This window comes from Desmodus rotundus, chromosome 9, assembly GCF_022682495.2.
Source record: "Desmodus rotundus isolate HL8 chromosome 9, HLdesRot8A.1, whole genome shotgun sequence".
In the NCBI taxonomy this organism is placed as follows: Eukaryota; Metazoa; Chordata; class Mammalia; order Chiroptera; family Phyllostomidae; genus Desmodus; species Desmodus rotundus.
In genome coordinates, this window is record NC_071395.1 from 54396278 (window position 1) to 54418932 (window position 22655).

A 22655-nucleotide genomic window follows, 5' to 3' on the forward strand; every position below is an offset into this window, starting at 1 on the left:
TCTTTGTTTTCTGATCCTGTGTACATTCCTTTGGTCTATGTAAGTAAATGCAGGTTTTCTTCAGCTACATCAGTACTTAGCTTATTTGTCCCGTCTGCTTCCTGCCACAGATGATGCGCTCAGGCGCTCTGTTTGATGGCTTTGATGACACCTGTGCTGTCTCAGGGCCTCCACAGTCCAAGTTCTTTTCCAAGTCTAAGTTCACAAGACCCAGAGAGTCTTTTAAAAAATTTTTTTTGTTGTAGACCCAGAGAGCCTTTTGAAAATTTTTTAAATTAATTTGTTTACTTTTAGAAGAAGGGGGAAGGAAGGGAGAAACAAAAGGAGAGAGACATCAATTGGTTGCCTCTGTGGACTGAGACTGCAACCTAGGCATGTGCCCTGACTGGGAATTGAACCTGCGACCCTTTGCATTATGGGACAGCACCCAACCCACTGAGCCACACTGGTCAGGGCTAGACTTAGGTGAGAGGAAAACACAATCTGCTAAACAGACTCAGCCTAGCTGTGTAGACACAATTATACTAGACAAAAGAGATATTTGTATAGCTATGATTTATTTTTAGTAGTTATACTGTAACTATTTTTAGCAGTTGTACTTTAATGTTGTGAAATGACCGTAAATATGTCCTAAAAGAGAGGGAGTTCCTTCTGCTGAAGAGAGGGGAACCCACTCATCCAGAGTAGAAAGAAGAAAGTTCCATCCACTACTAATCAAGGAACCTCAGTTTCTTCTGTTCCTTTTGGTTATATTAGTATTATTTTTTTCCCTTTAGTTATCTTTCCTGGTAGATGTTGGCCAAGGTGTAGCAGACCGTCACTGGCCTAGAAATTCAGAAGCTTGGTTTCTCGTCCAGGACCGGCCATGACTAGCTCTGTGATCTTGGGCAGGCCACCTGGGGTCTTCAGGGGTCTGCTGGGATTTGCCCCTCTGTAACAGTGACGTCAGACCTACTCTGTTTACTCTGTGACTTTGAGGGTATGAAAAGAGATGGTGGCTGAGAAGTCACTGTGTGGACAGATGAAGGACTCCTCAAGTGTGAGCTCGTGACCCTTGGTGCTCTCTTAGCTGGGAACAGTAGCCGCTCTGATTGTCCTCCCTCAGGCAGCCTTGGAGACTCTGAAGCTCTCTTGTGTGCACCTCCCCTTATCCAAGGCCACTTCCTTTCCCTTTGTTACCATCTTTGGCAGAGTGACCTTGAGCACTCGATAGCGGTCCTCCTTAGTTTAGGTTCAAGTCCCGGAGGCATGGACCATTCCAGAAAGGAATGCAGGGTGCACATTCGCAACAGTTTCTGGTGAGTTTGCCTGCCCTGCTCACCCTCAGTCAGAGCCTGTTAACTGTGTGTGTTTTGGTGCTTGATCAGGAAAGGAGGAAACGTTGTGAATGAGGAGGTGGCCGCCCACCTGGTGAAATGGCTACTCTGTGGACATTGGGGTCAGACAGGGGGCCAGTTCTCAATTCTGGCTTGTTCCCTTGCTTGGTGTGTGCTGTTAATATTCACAAAAAGGAACAAAGCCAGTAACAGTGACTGCAAACAAACAAAGCACACAGAAAGAGCAGATTCTGTAGGCAGGGGTCTGGGTTCAGGGTTTGCCCCTGGATGATTCCACAGCCTGAGAGAGCCCTTTGACCTCCTCAGCTAATTTCCTCACTTCAAGTGATAATTATGTATTGTATATGTCTTGCAGATTTGCTGTAAGAACTCAATAGGGTAGTCGGTGTAAAGCTCCTGGGACAGTGCCTGGCACACTGCCTTTTAGACGTGAGAGCCTCTGGTTACCCCCTTATGGCACCACTTCACAATAGCTGATGAACGATGACCAGTGTTGGCGGAATCTGATGGCACTGTGGAGTTTTGCCCTGAAGTGGGTCATGGGTGGGCCCTCCAGCTTGGGGCTGAGGAGGTGGGTTCCCTTCTGGCCCTGTAGGGACTTAACTGCTCTGGGTAGATGGTTGTAAGTATGCAGTCCATTTTTCTCTGCTGCCTCTTGGGATTTTTAGCTTTTCCTAGCCTTGGAAAGTAGATCAAATCAGCTGAACTTGACTTCTTTTCTTTCTCAAAGCACATCCTGCTTTCTGTGAGTTCCCCCAGCTAGAAGGGCAGACGCCCCTGTGTTGATGTAGGCAAAGCTGGACTGATGTAATAATACCTGAGTTTACCTTTCCGATAACAACCCTATTATACCTTCTGAATATGCAGAACTCTACATCCCCCCTTGTAACAGCACATTTTCTCAGCTAAAAATCACGTCTTGAAAACTGACAAGTTACAGTTTATTTGGGGGGGATATTGGGACAAGAATTTTTGAACGAGGGACTCTCCTGGAAACTGAGACGTTCGGCATGTCATAAACACACTCTGCAATGCCGCGTGCTGAGAGTCAGCCCAGTGCTCCTCCCCATCCTCCAGCTGGAGACATGGTTTGGTGAGTTTTGGTCAGCCAGCCGTTTTGTCTCTATCACATTGGGAGACTGAATGTAATCCTAGCTCCTTACAGCAAAGAGATAGGAGAAGAGCCCAGTGTGTTAGAAGGTGGTTAATACATACTGTTGAATTAAGTGAATTTAATTGCTAAAATGTAGCTCATACACAGGACTGATGTCTTTTCATTTAACATGTGCCAGCAGAGTACAGCCTTGTGCTAGTCTGTAGCTCTGTAAACACCTGTAGCAGCAGAAGTGCCCGTAACTGAGGTGGGGCTGGGGGAGCTTGCCCACCATGGTGAATTGCCCTTTCTTTTTATCATTGCATATCCAGAGGAGCAAAGTTCCGCAAGTTCCATCTCTAAACGTGGTTGCTGCTGGCCACTGGGACGTAGGCTCTGAAGTATCATTCGGCTGGTCTCATGGTTTGAAACTAGCACCTGATCACTTACTACCAAGGACAGGACATTCCCTTAGACAGCGTGGTCCTGTGGTCCCAGCATTTTATCTGAGTGGCAAGCCCCACCCGGCGTGGCTCTCCGGAGAGGCAGGATGAGACAATGGGACTGGGACAGGGCAGGGGTGGCGCTTTGGGTGTTTTTCTCTGACTTTGGTGCCTGGCTTTCAGGATTTGTAGTACTACTTCCAGTGGCAAAAATTCTCCTTTACTGGAATCTTTTCTTTAAAAACCAAGCTTTTGCTAGTCAGGCAAAACCTTCTGTTGTCAGAGAAAGGCACTAGTATGGCTAGCAAGAACGGAACAGGGGCCGCGTGGGCTCCCTTCTTCCTGAGGACAAAGAGGAACCAGAACACAGGTCCAGACCCCAGGAGTTACGGGTCCTCAGAAAAGAGATGAGATTGATTGCACAGAGCTCTGTACAGGTGAAATTGGATAGAGAGCCAACTGAGTACGCGAGGACGCCAGCGGGAATGTGGTCCGAGTCACTCACAGGTAGGCAGGATGAGGCTTGGAGGAGTGCTTGAGTTTAAGGGCTCAGTCTCAGACTGGGAGACGCTTCTTTTTGGGAACGGATCCTAGTGCCAGCCCCTGTATTTCACGGATGGGTGTTTCTCAGGGAGAATAATGTGCCCAAAGTCATTTATCAATTAATGACAGAATTAGAGATAGAAATCAGGCCCCTATTCACAAGAGTCCTTTTGCCTCTAAGTCATAAAATCCGCAGGGAAGAGGACAGGGTGGTGAACAGAGGAAGTGCTGAGGCAGAGGAAGAGGCGCAGGAACCGAGGACAGCCTTTTGATTGTGGTCTGCATTGTACGGGGAAGTGAAGAATTGAATCCACGTTTCAGACACCCTGTGAGGGTTGCTGTTGTCTCAGGGACCCCCAGAATTTCTGAGATACTCAATGGATGGCTTCTGTATTCCTGCTGTCATTGAAGGCAAAGCTGTTTTTTCTTGTGACTTTATTTTGTCACTATAAATTCTGTTTTTCTTTTTTGTTAAAGATTTTATTTATTTTTAGAGAAAGGGGAAGGGAGGAAGGAAGAGAGGGAGAGAAACATTGATGTGCGGTAGAAGCATCAGTCAGTTGCCTTTCGCACGCCCCCTACTGGGGACCTGGCCCGCAACCCAGGCCTGTGCCCTGAATCTCACCCACAGCCTTTTGGTTCGCAGGCCAGCGCTCCATCCACTGAGCCACACCAGCCAAGGCTACAAATTCTTTTTTGAAAAATCAAGATAGGTAGACATCCAGAATTGAAATGCAAAAGTAAGACTCAGAGATCTCCAGGTGGAAAAGAGGGTGAAACTCAAAACAAATGCAGGAATACCTTACTGTCCAGTAGCAAAAATACAGAGCCATATCTCTGTTTGGTAGAGGTGACCCTCAAATTGAAACCAGAGTGGGATTTTATGTCTGAGCCGTCCAGGTTTGTTTTCAATCCCTCCTATGTCCCAGGATTATGCTGACTTTTGCAGAGGATCAAAGAAGTTATTAAATAAATGCCTTGCCCCTCTAAATTTTGTGACAATGGTTGCTAGTGCTAAGAAGGCAGAGATGAGTGAGGGCTAGGGATAGGAGCGAAGGCACTCTGTAGCACACAGCTTGCACTGGGTGGGGATTAGGAAAGGGGGCAGGAGGGAGGGGAGACCCGCTGGTCTGGCTCTAGGTCTCTGGACTTTGGGGCGTGGCATCTGAGTTCCTCCTCACCTGTCCTCGTATGCTGCCCCAGGAATCCATAGTGTCAGGGACAGCTGTGGCTCGAAACAGCCTAGTTAGAACCATCTTAGGAATGTGGCGACAAAAATCCATTTCCTTGAGGTAAATGGGGAAATTGCTTCCTTTGGCGTGCTCCAGCTTGTCTATTCACCAGCACCTTCGTAGAGTGAATCGGAGACGAATGGCTGTCTTCATCCTTCTTTGGGGGAAGAACTTGGCAAACGAGGCTGATATGGACAGGCAGTAATTAAGTTTTCTTGGATAATATCTAATATAATTGAGGCCAAGGACTTGGAGGCATGTGTGGCAAAGAGCTGTCTCTCACACAGGCCCCTGGGCCTTTGAGCTCCTTCTTGACCCTATTATGAGACCTAATAGCTTAATTAAAATGAGAAAACATTTTTTAAAAACCTCACTAGGAATAGACAGATTGCAAAAAAAGAAAAAGAAAAGATCCCCTTTCTGCCCAGCAGCTTTGAAAAGCAAATTTTATAGGCTTCATTTCTCCCTCGTTTTCCAGTTTGAAAGACAGTGAGATGGAAACATTTTTTATAGAATTAAATGAAAAAAGCAAGGTTATTTTTACCTTTGCTTATTAAAAATGGATTTTAAAAGTCTCATTTTTATACTTTTTGAAAGACTACTTGATGAAAAGGAGACCATTCAGAAAACACTAAAGGCCTAAAATGCAGGGTTTCAAAATTTTAAGCCGGCGTGGTGGGCTGTGTTTTTTAGATTGATGGGGTTACGAGGCCCTACTGCAGTCACCTATAAAGGTTCTTGTCTCTTTCCCGGGTGTTCTCACGGGATCTGAATTTCTTTTTTGGCCTTGATCGCACTCGGCTAATCTCGCTGCTGCCTCTCATTGTCCTGCTTCTAGGCTGAGGCCTCCTCCCTCCACAGTTACTCCCAGTTTAGGAGGGTCTTGGGTGTTTTCAGCGTTGATTCTAGGTGGCACCTTCCACAGCAATCTGTCCCTGGGGTTATGGTGGAGAAGGCTGTACATCACTAGTGCTGTACAGCCACCAGCAACGTGTGTGTGTGTGTGTGTGTGTGTGTTAGCATTGTTTTTATAGAAGATAATATTATACAAATATATCGTGACTTTTCACCTATAAATAGAAAAGTGGTCTTATAATAGACATGGTATGTGGAATCGTACAGGTTTTCACTCAAAAAACATATTTCAAAAGTGATACACAAAACAGTCTTTCCTAGCCCTCCGTCTAAAGTGGCCTCTTTCACCATGTGCACCCTATCTTACAGCTGCATGTATTTATTTTCCTTCTCATACCTTTTAAAATTTAGTTTATCGGGGTGACACTGGTTAATGACATTACATAAGTTTCAGGTATGCAATTCAATAATACGTCAGTTGTATATTATGTTGTGTGTTTATTCCCCAAAGTCTCCTTTCATCACTGTATATTTGACCCCCTTTACCCCCTCCTACCACCCCCACCCCACTTCCTCTCTGGTAACCACCATACTGTTGCCTGTGAGCTTTTCTTGTTTGTTTTGTTTATTTTTTGCTTCCTGTTTTATACCCTACATATGAGTGAAAGCTTCATATCCTTTTCCTGTCTGACTCATTTCACTTAGCATGGTGCTTCTGCACTTTTCAAAGCCTGAAATTATCTTGCACATGTATGTGTATATATGTAAATATTACATATACATTATATATGTAAACATTATATATAAATATATAGTTTACTTATTTATTGCTGCCTCTCCCCCTCTAGAATGTGGCAGGAACTTTATTTCCAGCACCTAGTAGATGCTCTTGACTTTGTTCTAAGGTGATGAATCCATCATTTAGGTGGAACCAAAGGGCACAATGTCTCGGACACCAAGTGTTTCACTCCTCAAATGATAAAAGCACAAATAGTTGGTTATCAGTTAACTTAGTTTGGCTACAAGAAGTTCTTACTGAAGCTCAGGATAATGGTTTAATTATTCTAGATCTAACAATTTTCTGGACAGCCCACAGTTTTATGGGGAGTCTGCATTTTATATTTTATTTTCCATTATCCCGAATCTCTGAAGTTACAGTTCTTTCTCCGTCCATAAGTGGCTCCCAGGGATGCCAACGTGAGCAAGCCCCATGCATGATGGGAACTTACTGTTCAAATGGAGGGCAAGACACCCCAGCCAAGGCCAGGGCTCCTGTGCTGTGACAGGAGTTAACTCCAGGCGCTGGGAGCGGGACAGTGAAGCCGGAGTTAGGGTTTCAGGAAGAGACTTCCGACTAAATTGAGGCCATAGCAGTAAGAATCAGCAGTTGGTGGAGGGTGTAGTAGGAGAGATTGGGGGTGAGCATGAGAGTCAGTTTAGGGGGAGAGGAGAAAAGTGGGTCCAAGGAGAGGAAGCAACATGTTAAAGGGTCTGTAGCACTCAGGAGAGCTGGACATGGCTTTGCGTGGGAGGAGCGTAGGTGTTTGAGGTGAGGACTGGTGTAAAATGCAGCTGGGAAGGGGGGCAGGAGCCAGGATAGGAAGGGGTTACCATGTGATCCACTGTGGCTCCTGGACAGGGACATCCCTGGAGGGGTTCAGACAGGAGTGGCGTGTTTGGAATCTTAGGGTGCATGGCTGATTTGTTATACTTATGATTTAGGACCAACCATTGGTCCCACCATTGCTCACCTGTTTCTAACGTCGTAATAGGGGAGGGAGGAGGAATGGCTCAGGGCAAAGCCATCCCCTCAAAGTGTACAGCTCACTCTGTGGCACAATTAATTGGGTAGATAACATCACATAAAGAATCAAGTCAGAGGGTCAAAAGACATTCTCATCCTCCATTACAGTTTTTGGTCCCTTTCTCCACCTCATTTTCCCATCCCAGGACAACAAGGTCATACTCTTCCGCCGGCTGCAGCAGATGACGTACAGCCTGATTGAGTGGCGGTCCCAGATCCTGTCTGGAACACTCCCCAAGGACGAACTGGCAGAGCTCAAGAAGAAGGTCACAGCCAAAATCGATCATGGGAACAGGTAAACCAGGGATGACTTGTCACTGAGAACTTGGAAAAAGATGGGCATACTCATTCCAAGGATCCAACTCAGCTGGAGCTTTTGACCTTGGAGTTGCCAAAGAGTATTGCTTACTGCTTTCTTTTTGCCTTGGAAAACATCTCATTTTGTTGAAAAAAAACTGGCAGTGCTCTTCATGGGCCAGCCTCTATCCTGGGTCTCTGATCTAAAGGAGGTGATAGAGGGGCAGGGATGATGGGGCTTGGAGCTAAGTGGCTCCTCTACCAAACACACTGAACGGACAGGGGCAGACGTTTTTGGGGACTGAGTCTATCTCTGTTTATATTTTAACCAGGGATTTTAAGTCAATATCGGACTCAGTCTGTCTCTCTCTCTCTTCCCCTAACTGGAAGATACAGCATATGAAAACCAGATTTGCCAGAATAATAAAGCATGTTTTTAGCCCGTTGATTATATCTGCAAAGTTAATCGCTTCATCAGTTGTCTGATTAGCTCAGGCAGGTATGTAGGTTCTAGAACTCACTGCCTTTCAGAAAATGGGAAATTCAATGAGTCCATCAATATTTGTGGCGACCTAGGACTCACCCCTCCTAACTGGTTCTTTTTAAAACACCAGTTTGGTCCCTCATGTTGCTTTTGTTGATGATTGATGTGATACTTAGTTTCACTTTCAAATTTCTGTCACTTGTGCACACGTGACTTTTCCCCTCCTTCTTTGCCCTACTTCTTCAAGCTCACAGCTCTTGGACTGGGTAACACAGAGCTCGTCGTCCTCCCCATGGAGATATTGTAAATTTTGACAGTTGGATTCAAAAATCGCTAGAGTAAACCCAGCACACAAGATTCGCATTCAGCCATTATTTATGAACTCTGTCCTATGTACCCTTCACGTAGATACCTTAGGGTCGTACCTAAGTGCCACCCTAAGAGGTAGCTGCTATACCCACTTAGGGTTAAAGAAACAGACCACATTTGCTTCCAAGTCACAAAGATAATAGGAGGAAAACTCACATTGAACCCAAGACTTTTTGATTCCACATCTAACACTTCTCCTTAGGTTGAAGAATTAACAGCACCCTCCCCTGTCCTGTGTCCATTTGTAGGGCTGTGAGCACAGGGTTGCACTGCCAGTTGCGTTGTGCTGGGGGCCGTTCCAAACCAGCAGCAGTGTGAGAGGCAGGTGACCCTTCCTCATACGCTGCCTCTCTCCTTTTGGGGGTTGGCCTGGAGCCCCGATCTCTGGCACAGGCTGTGCACATCCCACAAGCACGCCTGCCTTCCCACGCCAGCCCTGGAAGCAGCTGGAGAAGCTAAGCCATTCCAGCGACGCACCAGTGATAGGTCTCCAAGCGGCCTCCAGGGCCCCTTGCTTCTGAGTCTGGGTGGCCTGTGGGTCTGGCTGCCATGGAGAAGAGGCTGCCAGATTAGGTCAGTTGATGGAGATGCTGTAAAACATGGAGAAGGAAAACTATGCATTTTTGCTTTCTTCCCAAAGACTTGGCACCTTGGACTGTTACCCTGAGCTTGCTTGCTGTTGGGATACTCCTGCTCCCAAGCGGCCGGTGTGCGGACTGTGCATTGGGCATTCAGATAGCAGTATCCTGTTTCTGCCACAAGCCCCCGCTTCTTGGAACTAAGTAGCATTTTTTCTACTTCTGTGTGCACACTGGGCATGAAAACCTTCCTGGAGATCCTGCCATGCATAGGCCATGTGGCCCCAGCTTTTCCTGTGCATTACTCAGAATTCCATCTTAACACAGGTGTTTTCTTGTGCCAGTTGTTGCAATAAAAGCTCAAATTTATTGAGTGCACACTATATGCTAGACACTGTGTTCCATGCTTTACATGCATTATCACATTAAGTTCTCCCAAGAACCCTGAAGGGCTGGGAAGAGCTACATATGAGGAAGTCAGGGCTTTGAAAAGTCAGCTAAAGTACTCAGAGTTACCTTGCTAGCAAGTGTGAAAGCCAAGATTTAGGTTCTGGTCTGGCTGACACCAGAGCCCGTGCTCTGAAATTGGTTAGGTTGGTCGTTCGGAAATCCTGTCCAAACAACAAAAGACTCGGGGAAAGAGGCATTGGTCAGAGTCAGTGCTGATTTTGCCTTTCCTGGTGAGGTTCTGTGGACGCCATCACTTTGCACATCGTTACATGAGCTTGGTTACTGCGATCCTGCATGCTTTCTTTTCACATTGCTGTGGTGTGGGAAGCAGACAGGGATGGGAAGGAGAAAAGCCAGTGGGCAGTTCTCGACTTGTGCAAGACCTGCGCTCCCTCACTCTGGATCCTCTGGGACCTCCAGTGAAGAGTTCGCTTCTTTGAGGACCAGCTGAACACTCCTTTCTTTCTAGAATGCTTGGCTTGGACCTGGTTGTGCGAGATGATAATGGCAACATCTTGGATCCAGATGAAACCAGCACAGTAGCCCTCTTCAAGGCCCATGAAGTGGCCTCAAAAAGGATTGAGGAAAGGATTCAAGAAGAAAAGGTACCCTTCCTCAGATACGTGGACTTTGGCCCCTGAGGTTCCATTGACGCATTTGTTTTTAAGGAGAGAAAGGAAGTCAGTGACCTCAGAGGTAGAAATGTTGTTTAGAAAGTCATTTTAAAGGCAAAACATGACAAAAAGAATGAGGCAGCTGTATGTTACATTCTGATATGGAAAGACGCAAAGATGAGTATTAAGTAACGGAGCAAGATGCAGATCTGTGTATGAAATAATATTATTTATGTTTCAAAAAAGAGCATCCATACACCTGCACTTGCTTATGTGTCGGCCAGCTCTGGAGAGATGGACAACAAATCGATCATTATTGGCTGCCCCCGGAGGGCGCTGGTGGCAGGGAGCCTTTTTCCATGTAGCCTCCCATGTTTAGTGCATGTTATTAGGGTTTCCAAAATAAATAACAAGAAATGAAGCGTTTGAAAGATTTTTGAAAGTAGGAACTGGACATTAAATAAAAATTTAAAAAGGTGCAGAAGAAAAGGAAAAGTTCACCTGCATCGGGACTGCCTTACATTCTGGCATTTTGGTGTTTGGTCTTCAGTCTGTCTGCTCTAATGACGCGAGGGTTCTGTTTGTTGCCTTGTTTCTGAGCTCGTAGGTTTTATTCTTTAGCACAGGTGTGGTACTACTTAATTGTGTTTCTGGCTTCAACGGCTAATGTGCCTGAGGGCGAAGCCTTTCCAGTGGGATCTGTTGTTTGCCTTGAGGGTTATTCCCCAAAAGGAGGATAATGAATCATGGTTTTTAAGTTTTTGAGGCTCATCCAGAAGCAATTGTGAGATGAAGACTTCTTGATGCTACTAAAATCAGGAATTATCCCCTTTTGACAGCTATTGAATTACTTGGGTTCGGGGCCCTAAACAGGGCAGTCTGATTATGTATGTAAATAATGATTATGTTACATTTGGCTCACTTGATGATTTGTCCACTTACATATACTTTCTTCTAAGTTCTCCTACTCCTGGTCGGTAATTATGTTTGCCCCCCACTTGCAATATTTCCCCTTTGCTAAACCAGGATGCCTTTCTCTCCTGTCCTCTGTGTTCAGTCAGTCCTGCAGAACCTGGACTTGCGGGGACAGTCCGTCTTCAGTGCCAACCATACCTATGGCCTCTACGTCAACTTCAAGAACTTTGTCTGCAACATTGGGGAAGACGCAGAGTTGTTCATGGCCCTCTATGACCCAGACCGGTCCAGTTTCATCAGGTAGTAGACACGCAGTCACCTGCCGTCGACCCTGGAAAAGTACCCAGCCTCCACCTACCCCTGCCGGAGTTCTTGGCTCAGTTTGAGAGGGGAGGACAGAGAAGCAGGGGAAGGATTTCTAGGCAGGAGAAAATAAAATCCTTTAGGCTACTAAAGCCTTTTGGCCTAAAAGCCTTTTGTCTGGCTGCTGAAACAGTGCAGTAACAGTTTGTGGGCCCCATGGGTCTCAGAAGTCACCTGAAACTCATCAGAACACAGACAAGAGCAGAGAATTCAAAAGATAATAGGGGAAGGGGATGGGAGCTTAATCTGCAGAGCACAGAGGATTTAGGGCACTGAAACTAATCTGTGTGATACTGTATGGTGGGTGCATGTGATCAGACATTTAACCCATGGAGTAACACCACCAAGAGTGAACCCTAACGTAAACTGTGGACTTTGGGTGGTAGTGATGAGTCAGTGTAAGTTCATTGATTGTATTAACAAATGTACCGCTCTGGTGGGGGTGTTGTTAATGGCGGAGCCTGTGTGTGGGGGTGGGGGTGTGGTAATTCTCTGTACTTTCTGCTCAACTTTGCTGTGGGCCTAAAACTGCTGTAAAATATAAAGTCTATAAACAATTTAAATGACTGCAGGGAACGCTAATTGGCTTGTTCAGCCCCACAGTGGCATCACTGCTAAGCAGCTAAGGAAGCAGATGTTTAGGAGAAAATGGTTAAAAGTGGTTACTGACAGATTGTTTATTTCTAAAATAGAAACTGTCTTTGAGCGTGGTGATGTAGATTCCAGGGGATGGATTTAGAATGATTATCATGAAATTATATTCTTGATTCAGCAAAGCCGAAACTTTTAGACAGGAATTTGAGATGAAGAAAGCCCCCAGACAGAATCGGGTGGCATCTGCTGTGTCTCTGTCATTGTGAGCAGTGTTTGTCGCGGGCCCACGCTGGGTGCGCCTAATGGAGCGAGGCCGCGGCAGGTGCCTGTCTCCAGAACCAGGAGACCGGAGCGTGGTCACTGTGTGCTTCCTTCATGCCAGCTGGACGAATGCACCTGGGCTTTGCTGGGCTTTCCTCCAGTCTGCTCTGTGGGCAGCTCCATCCCCAGAGGACCCCTCAGTAAGAAGCGTTTTTCTCCTTCTGCAGTGAGAACTACCTAATTCGTTGGGGCAGCAATGGGATGCCCAAGGAAATTGAGAAGCTTAACAACCTTCAGGCAGTCTTCACCGTGAGTCCTCCCTTCAGTTCACTCATTTTCTTTGACTAGGATATTAGCAGATGCATATAAGTATGTGAAAAGCACAAAAAATGAAATGATGAATATATAAGTCATCCAGGAAAAGTCATCATAATCCTCCTTGCAGGAATAAGCCACTCATTTATCCACAAATTTTTGTTGGGCACCTGTTAGATGCCAGACACTGGGCCAGGCACTTGAGATGCATCAGCGAACACACCAGAAAAACATCTGTTTGCTCAAGATGCTTTTGTCCGAATGGGAAGGACAGTAATAAACAATAATCAAATAAGTGAGTCAATGGTGTAGAATGTTAGAAATCACAAGTGCTCTGGGGGATTGGGTGTTTCTGGTCTGGGAGCAGGTTGCCATTTAAATAGGTGGGTCAAGGCAGAACTCAGGGCTGGAGCCTTTGAGCAAGAACTTGAAGTTGAGGGAGTGAGCTATGCCGATTAAGGGGACCAGCATTTCAGAATGAGGTTACAGTTCAGGCAGTGGTGGGATCCAGACTGTTTTGTTTGCACATATGGCCTTTCCCCTCTCCTCCTCCTCTTTTTGGAGTAAGAGAAGTGATGCTGTACATGCTCAAGGGCAAGGACATTCACTGGGCCCCAGCCCGGGGCACAGTGGCTCTACCTCACTGGGCTGAGAACTTTCTGGGGTTCTCTCACTTTTTATGACACCAGTGCTCAAAATGCCCTAAAGCCGCTGCCACCTGCACTGAGAAGCCTGAGAAGGCAGGTTTCCCAGCTCCCATGAGGCCTGAAGCAGGTACTCCCTTCCTTCTCTCCCTTTGTTCCCTAAGCCGCACCCATATTTTACCTCCGTGCCCTCCCACCACTCTTAAGGCAAGGTAAGCAGAGTGTCAGGTAGAAGCCAAATGAAGTGATAGGAAGGAACAGTGGTCCCAGTGTGGGCTTGTCCATCCACCTATCCACTCATTCATTCATTTTCCCTGTCACCGGTCATCCCTTCTGTCAACGTCCCTCCCCAGGACAGGCCTGGTTTGATGGCTGTCGCTGCGCTGACCCATTGATCACTTCACCACCTGGTAAATGTAGACAAAAAGGGGCCTAGAACTAACTCTCCCCAAAACCTGCCCCGAACACACAGAGTATCTCCTCACTCCTGAGATAGGTGAGTTGTTTTCCCCTAAAATCAAAAGGCATTCACCAGTCAGTGTGTCCACTGAAAAGAGAACACATTTAAAGACGGCCCTACTGAATCTTGGCTCCATCTTCTAGTCGGGACTGTGGAGCTGCAGTTCACCCCTCCCACCATTAGGACCTTCTGGCAGGTACCGCTCATGCCCAGCCTTTTCACTTAGATGAAATGTAGTGATCATTTCCTAGGTCATAAAACCTTTTCCAAAGACTTCATTTATCCACGAATGCATGTTAGTAAACAGCAACAGTGTGCAGCAGTTTATCTGGCTAGTCACCCAGACCCTTTGTCTCCTTAACAGAAGTCATACAAAACCTAGAGTAGAAGTTCAGGGCTCGTGTTATCAGTGGTCCGTAGTCTTATTTTGGAGATTTACGTGAAGTGAATTACAGAGGATCGATTTGGAGTGATTGTTTAAAAGGTAATTCTTGATTCAGTAAAGAGTCCTTGGACAGCTGTTTCATGAAAAGAATTTGAGATGCAATTAAATTCTGTTTGATGTTAAAGTGAATGAGATCCATGGGCTCATTCATGGGGTTACTCACCCATCTTTACAGATACAAACAAATGTAGAACATGAGCCACAAAAACCAGATATTTCATCCACGCATCACTTACTAATCAACATACACCCAGAAGCTCCCAATGGATGCTTCTCCTAAAACACATGAATGATTACAGAAATCGGGGCATGGAAATTTCTCTGCTATAATTGTCTCGCAGGATTGTTTGGCAGATGAAATGAAACCAGCATGTGTGGATATGCAACAAATGTCAATAGCATACAAGTTTTCATTTTATCTGACACTGAAATGCATCCTGTACCCACATGTGTCTTGGCAATATATAAAATAGCAAAGACAAGTGTCCTGATTTTTGAATACCCTGCTGGAATGGATGAACTAGAGACTTCAGATTGAATATGATACGATTCATACATTTAAGTAGGAGTTGGGGAATAGAATTTTCTCCTGTTTTGAGTCCAGTCATTTTTCCCTGATGCCATGATAGTTCTTGGGTGCGTGGGGAGAAGAGAGGAGCCATTCTGGTCTTTAGCATCAGGAAATAGGCAGAGGTGACAGGGTGACGCAGTGAGACTCCTTTGTGCGCTCTCTGCTCCTTCAGGACCTCAGCAGCACTGACCTCATCCGGCCACGCATCAGCCTTGTGTGCCAGATTGTTCGGGTGGGCCACATGGAACTGAAGGAGGGCAAGAAGCACACCTGTGGACTGCGCAGACCCTTCGGAGTAGCAGGTATGGAAAGGCCCAGAGACAGAGGTACAGTGGTGCAGCCACTGTGACAATAGGGTGGCAGGTTCTGAAAAACACTAAACTTAGAACTATGATCCAGCAGTCCTGCTTGTGGTTGTGTGCCCCAAAGGATCAAAACCAGGGTCTGGAGGAAATAATTGCACATCCCATGTTCTTAGCAGCATTATTCACAATAGCCAAAAGGTAGAAGCAACCCAGGTAGGAGTCCAGGATGGATCAGTGGGATAAACAAAGGTGGTCCGTCCATTCAGTGGTGTGTCACTCAGCATTAAGAGGGAGGGAGTTCTGACACCTGCTACCACAGGGATGGTCTTTGAGGATGCTGTGTGAAGTGAAGTAAGCCAGTCATAACAGAGAAATACTGTAGGATTCACTTCCATGCGGTATGTATGTATCGAATGGTTAGATTCATAGAAACAGAAAGTAGCCTGTGGTTCCCAGGGGCCGGGGGAGACAGTAGGGGGAGTTAGAGTTGAATGGGGACAGTTTCAGTTTGGGAGGATGAGAACGTGGTGGGGTGGACGGTGGGGATGGCTGCACAACAACGTGGACGTGCTTAATGCCACTGAGCTGCCCACTTAAAAAATGGTTACGGTGGTGGATCGATGTTATGTGTGTTTTTATCACAGTAAAAAAAATTAATGAAAAATAGAGGAGATGGGGGAGAGAGACAAAGCCAGAGACTGGGAGATGATTCGGCCACCAGTGTTAGTGTCAGACACCCAGTGTCCCCTGCCTGGGACCGCCAGTTACCCCTCTGCAGTCTCTGTGTCCCCACCGGGACCCTCCTTCTTAGTGTCCCCCATGATGGTGCCTCAGGTGTGACTTCTGGAATATCCTCCCTGCCTGCGGCCACATATTGATTGTCGATGGTAGTCAAATAAAATTCTCCCTGGACAGTGGTTTGCCTGTCTAGAAAATTCACTCTTCAAAGCAACATTGTGTTTGTAACTGCTTTCAAAGAGGATCCTCAGCTTAAATCAAACCCTACAGCCTCCCAAGGGGCCCTTCCTTTTCCTGTGGAATTGAGGAAATACATTTTCAGCCTTAGGTTGAAATTTTGGTCACTAAATAGTTTTGAAAACCATCAGTGAAATACCATAATTTTGCTGCTGCAACACGGGCGCAGAAACCCCATGTGCCAGGGTCACACGGATAATGAGGCGGCCTCTCTATCTCATGAGCCTGGATGTCCTGCCTCCCTGGAACAGCCCTGCCCCCACCTGCCTCACAGGGGCCATCAGCCCATGTCTAGAAGGCTCAGCATCCCTTCCTGATGGAGAATTTAAGTGAACTCTCAGAAGAGGCCAGAGCCCTGACCCGGGACTGCTTAGCTGCCTGCAGGACATCTATTGAACTAAGGAGTTAAAGCGTGTTAGAGGCCATTGCCATTCATAATGAGTGTCAGAAACTGGAAAAACATCAAGCTGGAACTTTTGCTTGCTTTCCTCCTCGGGGGGGTGGGGGGGGGTGGTGTGTGTGTGTGTGTGTGTGTGTGTGTGTGTGTGTGTGTGTGTGTGTGTGTGTGTTTTCAGGGCAGTGAGTATGATGGGAACAGAGAGGAGACTTCTGTCCTTGGGCACTGGAGGCTGAGCACCAGCAGAGCTCAGGAGTATCTAGCTGTGGCAATGACAAATGAACTGCCTATTGTTTTTTTTAAAGATTTCATTTACTTATTTTCAGAGGGAGGAGAAGAGAGGGAGAAAGAACGAGAGAAACATCTATCAGTTGCCTCCCTGCTCGCCCCCTACTGGGGACTTGGCCCACAACCCAGGCATGTGCCCTGACCAGGAATCAAATCTTTGGGTTTGCAGGCTGGTGCTCAATCCACTGAGCCACACTAACCAGGGCTGCCTATTTTGGGGGGGAGGGTTGTTAAATACAAGTTTTGCAGGTTTGTTTAGGGGTTATTTTGTACAAGTTTTGCAGGGTTCTCTGAAAGGCTGTAGCCTGTTGATGCTGTGCCCTGCTTTCTACAGCCTCCTTCCACCAACGTTGCTATTTCCCAGGCCTGACATTGTGGTTTGGGTTATTCCGAGAAGCCATTTCCTCCCTTATCCTTAGTTTCTCATATGAGAATTGTCTCATATCTCAGCATTTCTTTTAATTTCCAAACAGGTTATCTGTGGAGTGGGCCGTTGGCAGGTGTTTATAGCCACGTTGTCACTTATTAACTGAGGGATTGCCTCTTGCCTGGGGCCTGCCTCATTTCAGCCACTTACTCCTTCTGTAGACAGCAGGGGTAGTCAGGCTCAGTGCTTTGGTCCTGTGATCACTTTTGAGTTCATACCCTGGCTTTAACACTTAGAACTTGGGACCTGGGGCTAGTTACTTACCTTTGCTGTTCTCAGTTTCCTCATCTCTTACAGTCGAGCTAATAATTTCTGTATAAATAAGATAATATACATGTAGCAGGCTTAGAACAGGACTTTATTAACTGCCTTCCTTGCCTGTGAGACAGCAGACCGCTGCAGGGTCGTCTTGTGTGGGCAGCTAGTGCTCTGGCCTCCCTTTGTTTACTGGTGAATCAAGAGAAAATGTAAATCGTAGAGAGAGGACACTTCAGGTCCTGCGCTTCTCTCCCACGTCTTTATTCTGTTGACACTTAGACCAAAAATGTGTGTTCTCTGGGTCTTTGCACACAGACTCAGTGAAAAGTGGTCAGGGTGTCAGATTTCTCAGGAATGTAGCGGCCCGGTCTTACAGAATTTGGAAAAGGTAGCCGTCTGCAGGGTTATCACAGAGTGTCTGAGCCCCTGCAGCAGGGAGCCCCTGGTGAATTGCTCTTCAGCTGGGCAGGTACAGTGGCATCCGGGTCGGCAAGGGACGAAACGTCTCATGTGGTATCTCCTTTTCCTGCTGTTCTATGTTGCTGATACTCTTAATCTTCCATAGTAACCCACTGAGGCCTGAACTAATTAGTTTCTTTAATTAAGTTTATCTTCTTCCTAGTGATGGATATTACTGATATCGTACACGGGAAGGTGGATGATGAAGAAAAGCAGCATTTTATTCCCTTTCAGCAGTAAGTACTTTGGCATTTGTCCCAGGTGACTAAGACCTGGAATGGTGTGTTCACACAGAACCAGGTGCTGGAACCCTGTGTCTAGTTGGAGAAGGACAGGCTGTCCAGCTAGAAGGTGGTCAGAGAGGAGCTGACAGAGGATTTTGTTCCAGGTCCTTTATATTGGACTCCAATGGCAGAGGGTAAATGGAACTTTTCTGATCCTACCGACATGGGGCAAATCTATGTCTGTACTAGAAAGCAGAGAATGGTGCCCTGGAAGGGTCAGCAATGCCAAAGGATGTCTGCACTTTGTCACCTGGCACAGGTGTCATGGAAGACAAGGGCTTATGTAGGGCAGCACAGGTTTCTCAGATGGGCACATGTAGGCAGACCACCTGGGACCTTGCTGGAATGCAGACTGTGACCCAGTAGGTCTGGAGTGTCCATCACCAAGCTTCCAGGGGATGCTCGTGCTGCTGGTCTGGGGACCACACTTGGAGTGGCGAGGGCTCAGGAGGTGTGAGAGTGAAGTGGACAGGTCTGTGGGTTCCTGCAGAGGGAGGAAGAGCCAGCCCTGGGGTTATGTGGAGGGAGCCCTTGAATTGCTTTGCTTGAGGAAACCTCACCTCCACACCGAGCTGGGAGCTGCTGGGGAGCAAGTCGCCATCCCCGTACCTCAGACGCAGGCTCCGTGTGAACTCACGACCGGCTCTGGCAGCGAGGCTCTGCCATGCTGTGTGTGGGTGGTGGTGGCCTGGTGAGGCTGGGGAGTTGCTGGGACTGACGCCTAACAGCTTAGTCGTGTCAGTGACGGAGGGTGGTCGTCTAAGCCAGCTTGTCGCTGGCACAACACATCCATCTGACACACTGGGAGTCACAGGCGCCTGCCCAAGGCTGTTTGAATTCATAAACACTTTATTAATAATAAATAATATATGGTTTTAAATTATTTTGGAATAGTAATAAATCAGCAGAGGAAGACTAACCATGCAAAAGAGTCAGAAAGTTAGTTAACCGTTTAAGAAATACAAATCAGACCCTTGTCTCACAACACGCACCGCTATAAAGGCTGGACGATGAAACATGGTGACGTACTTCAGGAAAGTAGAAGTTTTACATACTAATGGTGTATGGGAGGGCTTTCTGAGTCGGACCCCAAAGATTTGACTAAAAAAGTAACTGATAGGTTTACCACACAAAAATTTTAAACAACTTATACATACAAAAAATTAAATACAATCTTAGGAATGTCTATGAAAGAGGTACACACACACACACAAAGAGATGGCCTATAAATTCATTGAGAATCAATGAAATCCAAATTAAACAGTGAGGGTTAGTTTTGGGCTTGACCCAGTGTTTGGTGAGTGTAAGGAACATACGTTGCTTCTGTGAACACGGCTGGGCAGAGGCAGGTTCCCAGCTGCTCGTGTGGGAAACACGCAGCTTGTCCTCGTGGCTGCTGCTGGTTGGCTCAGTGTGGCGTGCTCACACCTGCAGACCTACTTTTGCCCCGCCGTGTAAGTTATTACAGTGTATTAAAAGCGTTAAAATACAGCTGTTTGCAAGGATGTACTCCATAATTAACAGTGATGATTTCTATTGGTGTAGCTACCAGTGGTGGTGTCCCTCTTTTTGTTAAATCCTGTTTGCTAAATATTTTTCTATAATACATGTTACTTTATTAAAAATACAGAAATCCTGATGGGGGTATAGCTCAGTGGTAGAGCATTTGACTGCAAAAATACAGAAATCCTTGTCTTTTAACTTAAAGCCCAGTACCTTTGGGCCAGTTTCTAAATATAATAATACAAATAGCTCATGCTAAGTAACATTTCCCTCCTTTACCCAGATGCTGCTATTTACACTTTTTTTAAATACAGGGTGGGGCAAAAATGGGTTTACAGTTGTGAGTATGCAAAATACCGAGCTTCTTCTTGTGTGATTGATTACGGTGTTATTTTTCCACATGAACACAGCGAGCCTACCTTTGCCTGCCCTCCACGAGTTTATCTGGGAGCCGTGCCGCTGGCACCAGGCCCACCAGAAGCACGGCGAGTCAGGGTTATGTTTAGCTTAGTGCTGATTTGAATTGAGATAACTTTCCAATTCGTGAGTGTTGCTCCCAGTATAAATATCCACATATATTTAAGTATGTTAAATAGATATATTACATTTAATGAATACAATATATTAAAATATATTACAATTTTATATTAATGTATTAAATTAAATGTATTAATATAGTAAGTCAACTATATTAGTGTAGCTTATATAATCAGTAAATATTAAAATATATACACTAAATATGTTTAAGTATAAAATATAATTTATTAATATATTAAATATGTACTTATATATGCTTATGGTAAATATAACTATCTGTGGATGTTCTTTGCACATAGAATATTACTGTGCAGTAATGTGTATGTATTATGTGTGTACGTGACAGGTGCAGCATTCATGCTGTGAATGCTACGTGAAACGTCATAACGTGGCACAGTGTATTATGTACGTGTGAGAAACAGGGACAGCACTCACGGAAATGAGAGCTGCTCTGCTCCATATGCATAACATTGTAAATACGTCTAAAACAGGGGTGGCGTCACAGGTCTGCAAGTCATCTTAAACGTGTCTCCGTGCACTGCCTTTGTGTCTCCGGGAGGGGTTTCCTTCTTCGGTGTGTGCCTCCCTGCAGGCCCTCTGCGCTGCTCCCACCTGGCAGGCATGCTGAGACAGCACGCCCGAGACGGTCCCCACCGTGTCCTGACACTCGGGGGACACCAGCCCTGACGTGATTACCACCCCGCTGTAAAGCCATCATGGTGCAGGTCACAGCCTCTGGCATTTCCTCCTACACTCATGGCAGACACCTTCTAACTCACCTCAAAAGCTGTGGAGTGTATTATAAAAGAGTTTTGCATGTGTATTCAGCTAATCCATCTGAGGGAGTCCTTTGAGAAGAGCTCGGATGGATGATAGCAAGCCTACTTTCAGTAACAGTGGAATGTGTTTCCCAGGTTGTCAGGATACAGCTCTGAGCCCCTCAGAGAAAGCTGGCCTGCCTAGTGGGCACTAGAACACCCCGCAGCCAAGAAGACTGGGGACCTCAGTGCTGCACTGGGCGATGTGCAGTCCCTGGTGCTGCTGCACTGTCAGCAGACTGGGGCCGTCTCTGGTTCTGTGACCCCGCAGCCCCAGCTTTGGCCTGAGGCGATCATTGAAGGGAAGCTCGTTCGCTGGTGCCTGTGCTGTTGCAGCCCTAAATGTACAGTAGTTTGTGGTCATGTGGGAATCTAAGAACAGCCTCCTAAGCCAGAGTGTTTGCACTAGATGGGGCCTTAGAGGCAATGACCAGGCCCATCTCCTTACAGATGAGGATGCAGAGGCGCAGAGGGGGCTGGTAGAGCTCACTGCCAAGTAAAACCAGAATGGGAGGTGGGTCTCCTGCCCCTTCCCGGTCCTTCTGCAATTCCAGGACAGCAGCCTCTTCCACGGGCCAACAACATCAAGCATTGCCTCCGGTTTTGTTAATATTTGGCCATCAGTTTTGTTTGTTCTTGTTTTTTTTTGTTTTCTTTCTTTGCCCCCAGTTATTTGTAAGATGAATTCAGTGTCTAAGATAGGCACCCAGTGGAAAAATAAAAAGATAGAAAGAGTCCTCTAGTTAGGTGGGTTTGGAGTTTATATTCCGAAGCTATTCCCATAGGAGCCACCACTGTCTGAGCCCGTGCTACAGGGGATGTCTTCTTACCTCTCATTTCTGACTTTCCCAGGATCGCCATGGAAACCTATATCCGGCAGAGGCAGCTAATCATGTCGCCCCTGATAACATCCCACGTGATTGCAGAAAACGAGCCACTCACTTCAGTCTTGAACAAAGTGATAGCAGCAAAGGAAGTGAACCACAAAGGACAAGGTGCCCAGCCCTGCACTCAGCTGGGAGGGGGTGGGGGCCCTTCAGAGCTGGGCCCATGGACTCTTGCCCCTTCCTTGTCTTCCTCTGGCGTAACACACACCCTGCTGGGCACTGCCCATCTCAGCTCCCTGCTGAGGGCAGTTCATACTGAAGGGCACCCAGAATCCACCCGACACTGAATTGGATCACAGCCACACACTGTAAATTCCATGAAACAAATTTTTATCCTGTGACTCTTCCCTCACTTTGTGTACTCCACAATCCCTGACTCTGAGTTAATGCACAAAAACAGAGAATTTTGAGGGTAATTATGTTAACCTCTGAGTATGTTTACCCCATTATGTTTCCTAAAGTTGAGAGGAAGGAGACCAAAGCAATGTACAAGACTGCGCATTGGTATAAAATAGTGGGCTCTAGCAAGAAGCATTTGTTTGTTTTTAGTACTTCATGTAGGATTCTGTTGACATCATTTGAACCCAGAGAAGTTCTGCTTATTGAAACTGCACTTTAAATTCAAAGTAATCAAGGGAAATAGTTCAAAATTTTAAATTTAAATGCCAACATGGTGATGTTTTTGGACAATTTTGAAAATTGAGTTACTTTTTTTTTTAACCATCCTATAACTGTATTCCAAAGTGGATGCGATCAGAAAACACATTATTTTCAGCATATTTAGTTTTCTGTGTATTAACAAGTATCCTGAGTGGGAAGGACATGTAAGGAATCATTGAAGAATTAAAAC

The 22655-nt window shown here is 46.2% G+C and overlaps 1 protein-coding gene across 1 annotated transcript in view; it reads left to right on the forward strand.

Annotated features, from left to right (window-relative positions):
* DOCK5 (dedicator of cytokinesis 5) overlaps positions 1-22655 on the forward strand; it is a 158854-nt gene that overhangs the window by 51821 nt on the left and 84378 nt on the right. The window contains exons 6-12 of the mRNA XM_045195714.3: positions 7454-7602; positions 9955-10090; positions 11157-11314; positions 12460-12541; positions 14840-14969; positions 17940-18012; positions 21771-21913. Of these exons, the coding sequence (XP_045051649.2) occupies positions 7454-7602; positions 9955-10090; positions 11157-11314; positions 12460-12541; positions 14840-14969; positions 17940-18012; positions 21771-21913 (871 nt within the window). The remainder of the gene's footprint in view (positions 1-7453; positions 7603-9954; positions 10091-11156; positions 11315-12459; positions 12542-14839; positions 14970-17939; positions 18013-21770; positions 21914-22655) is intronic.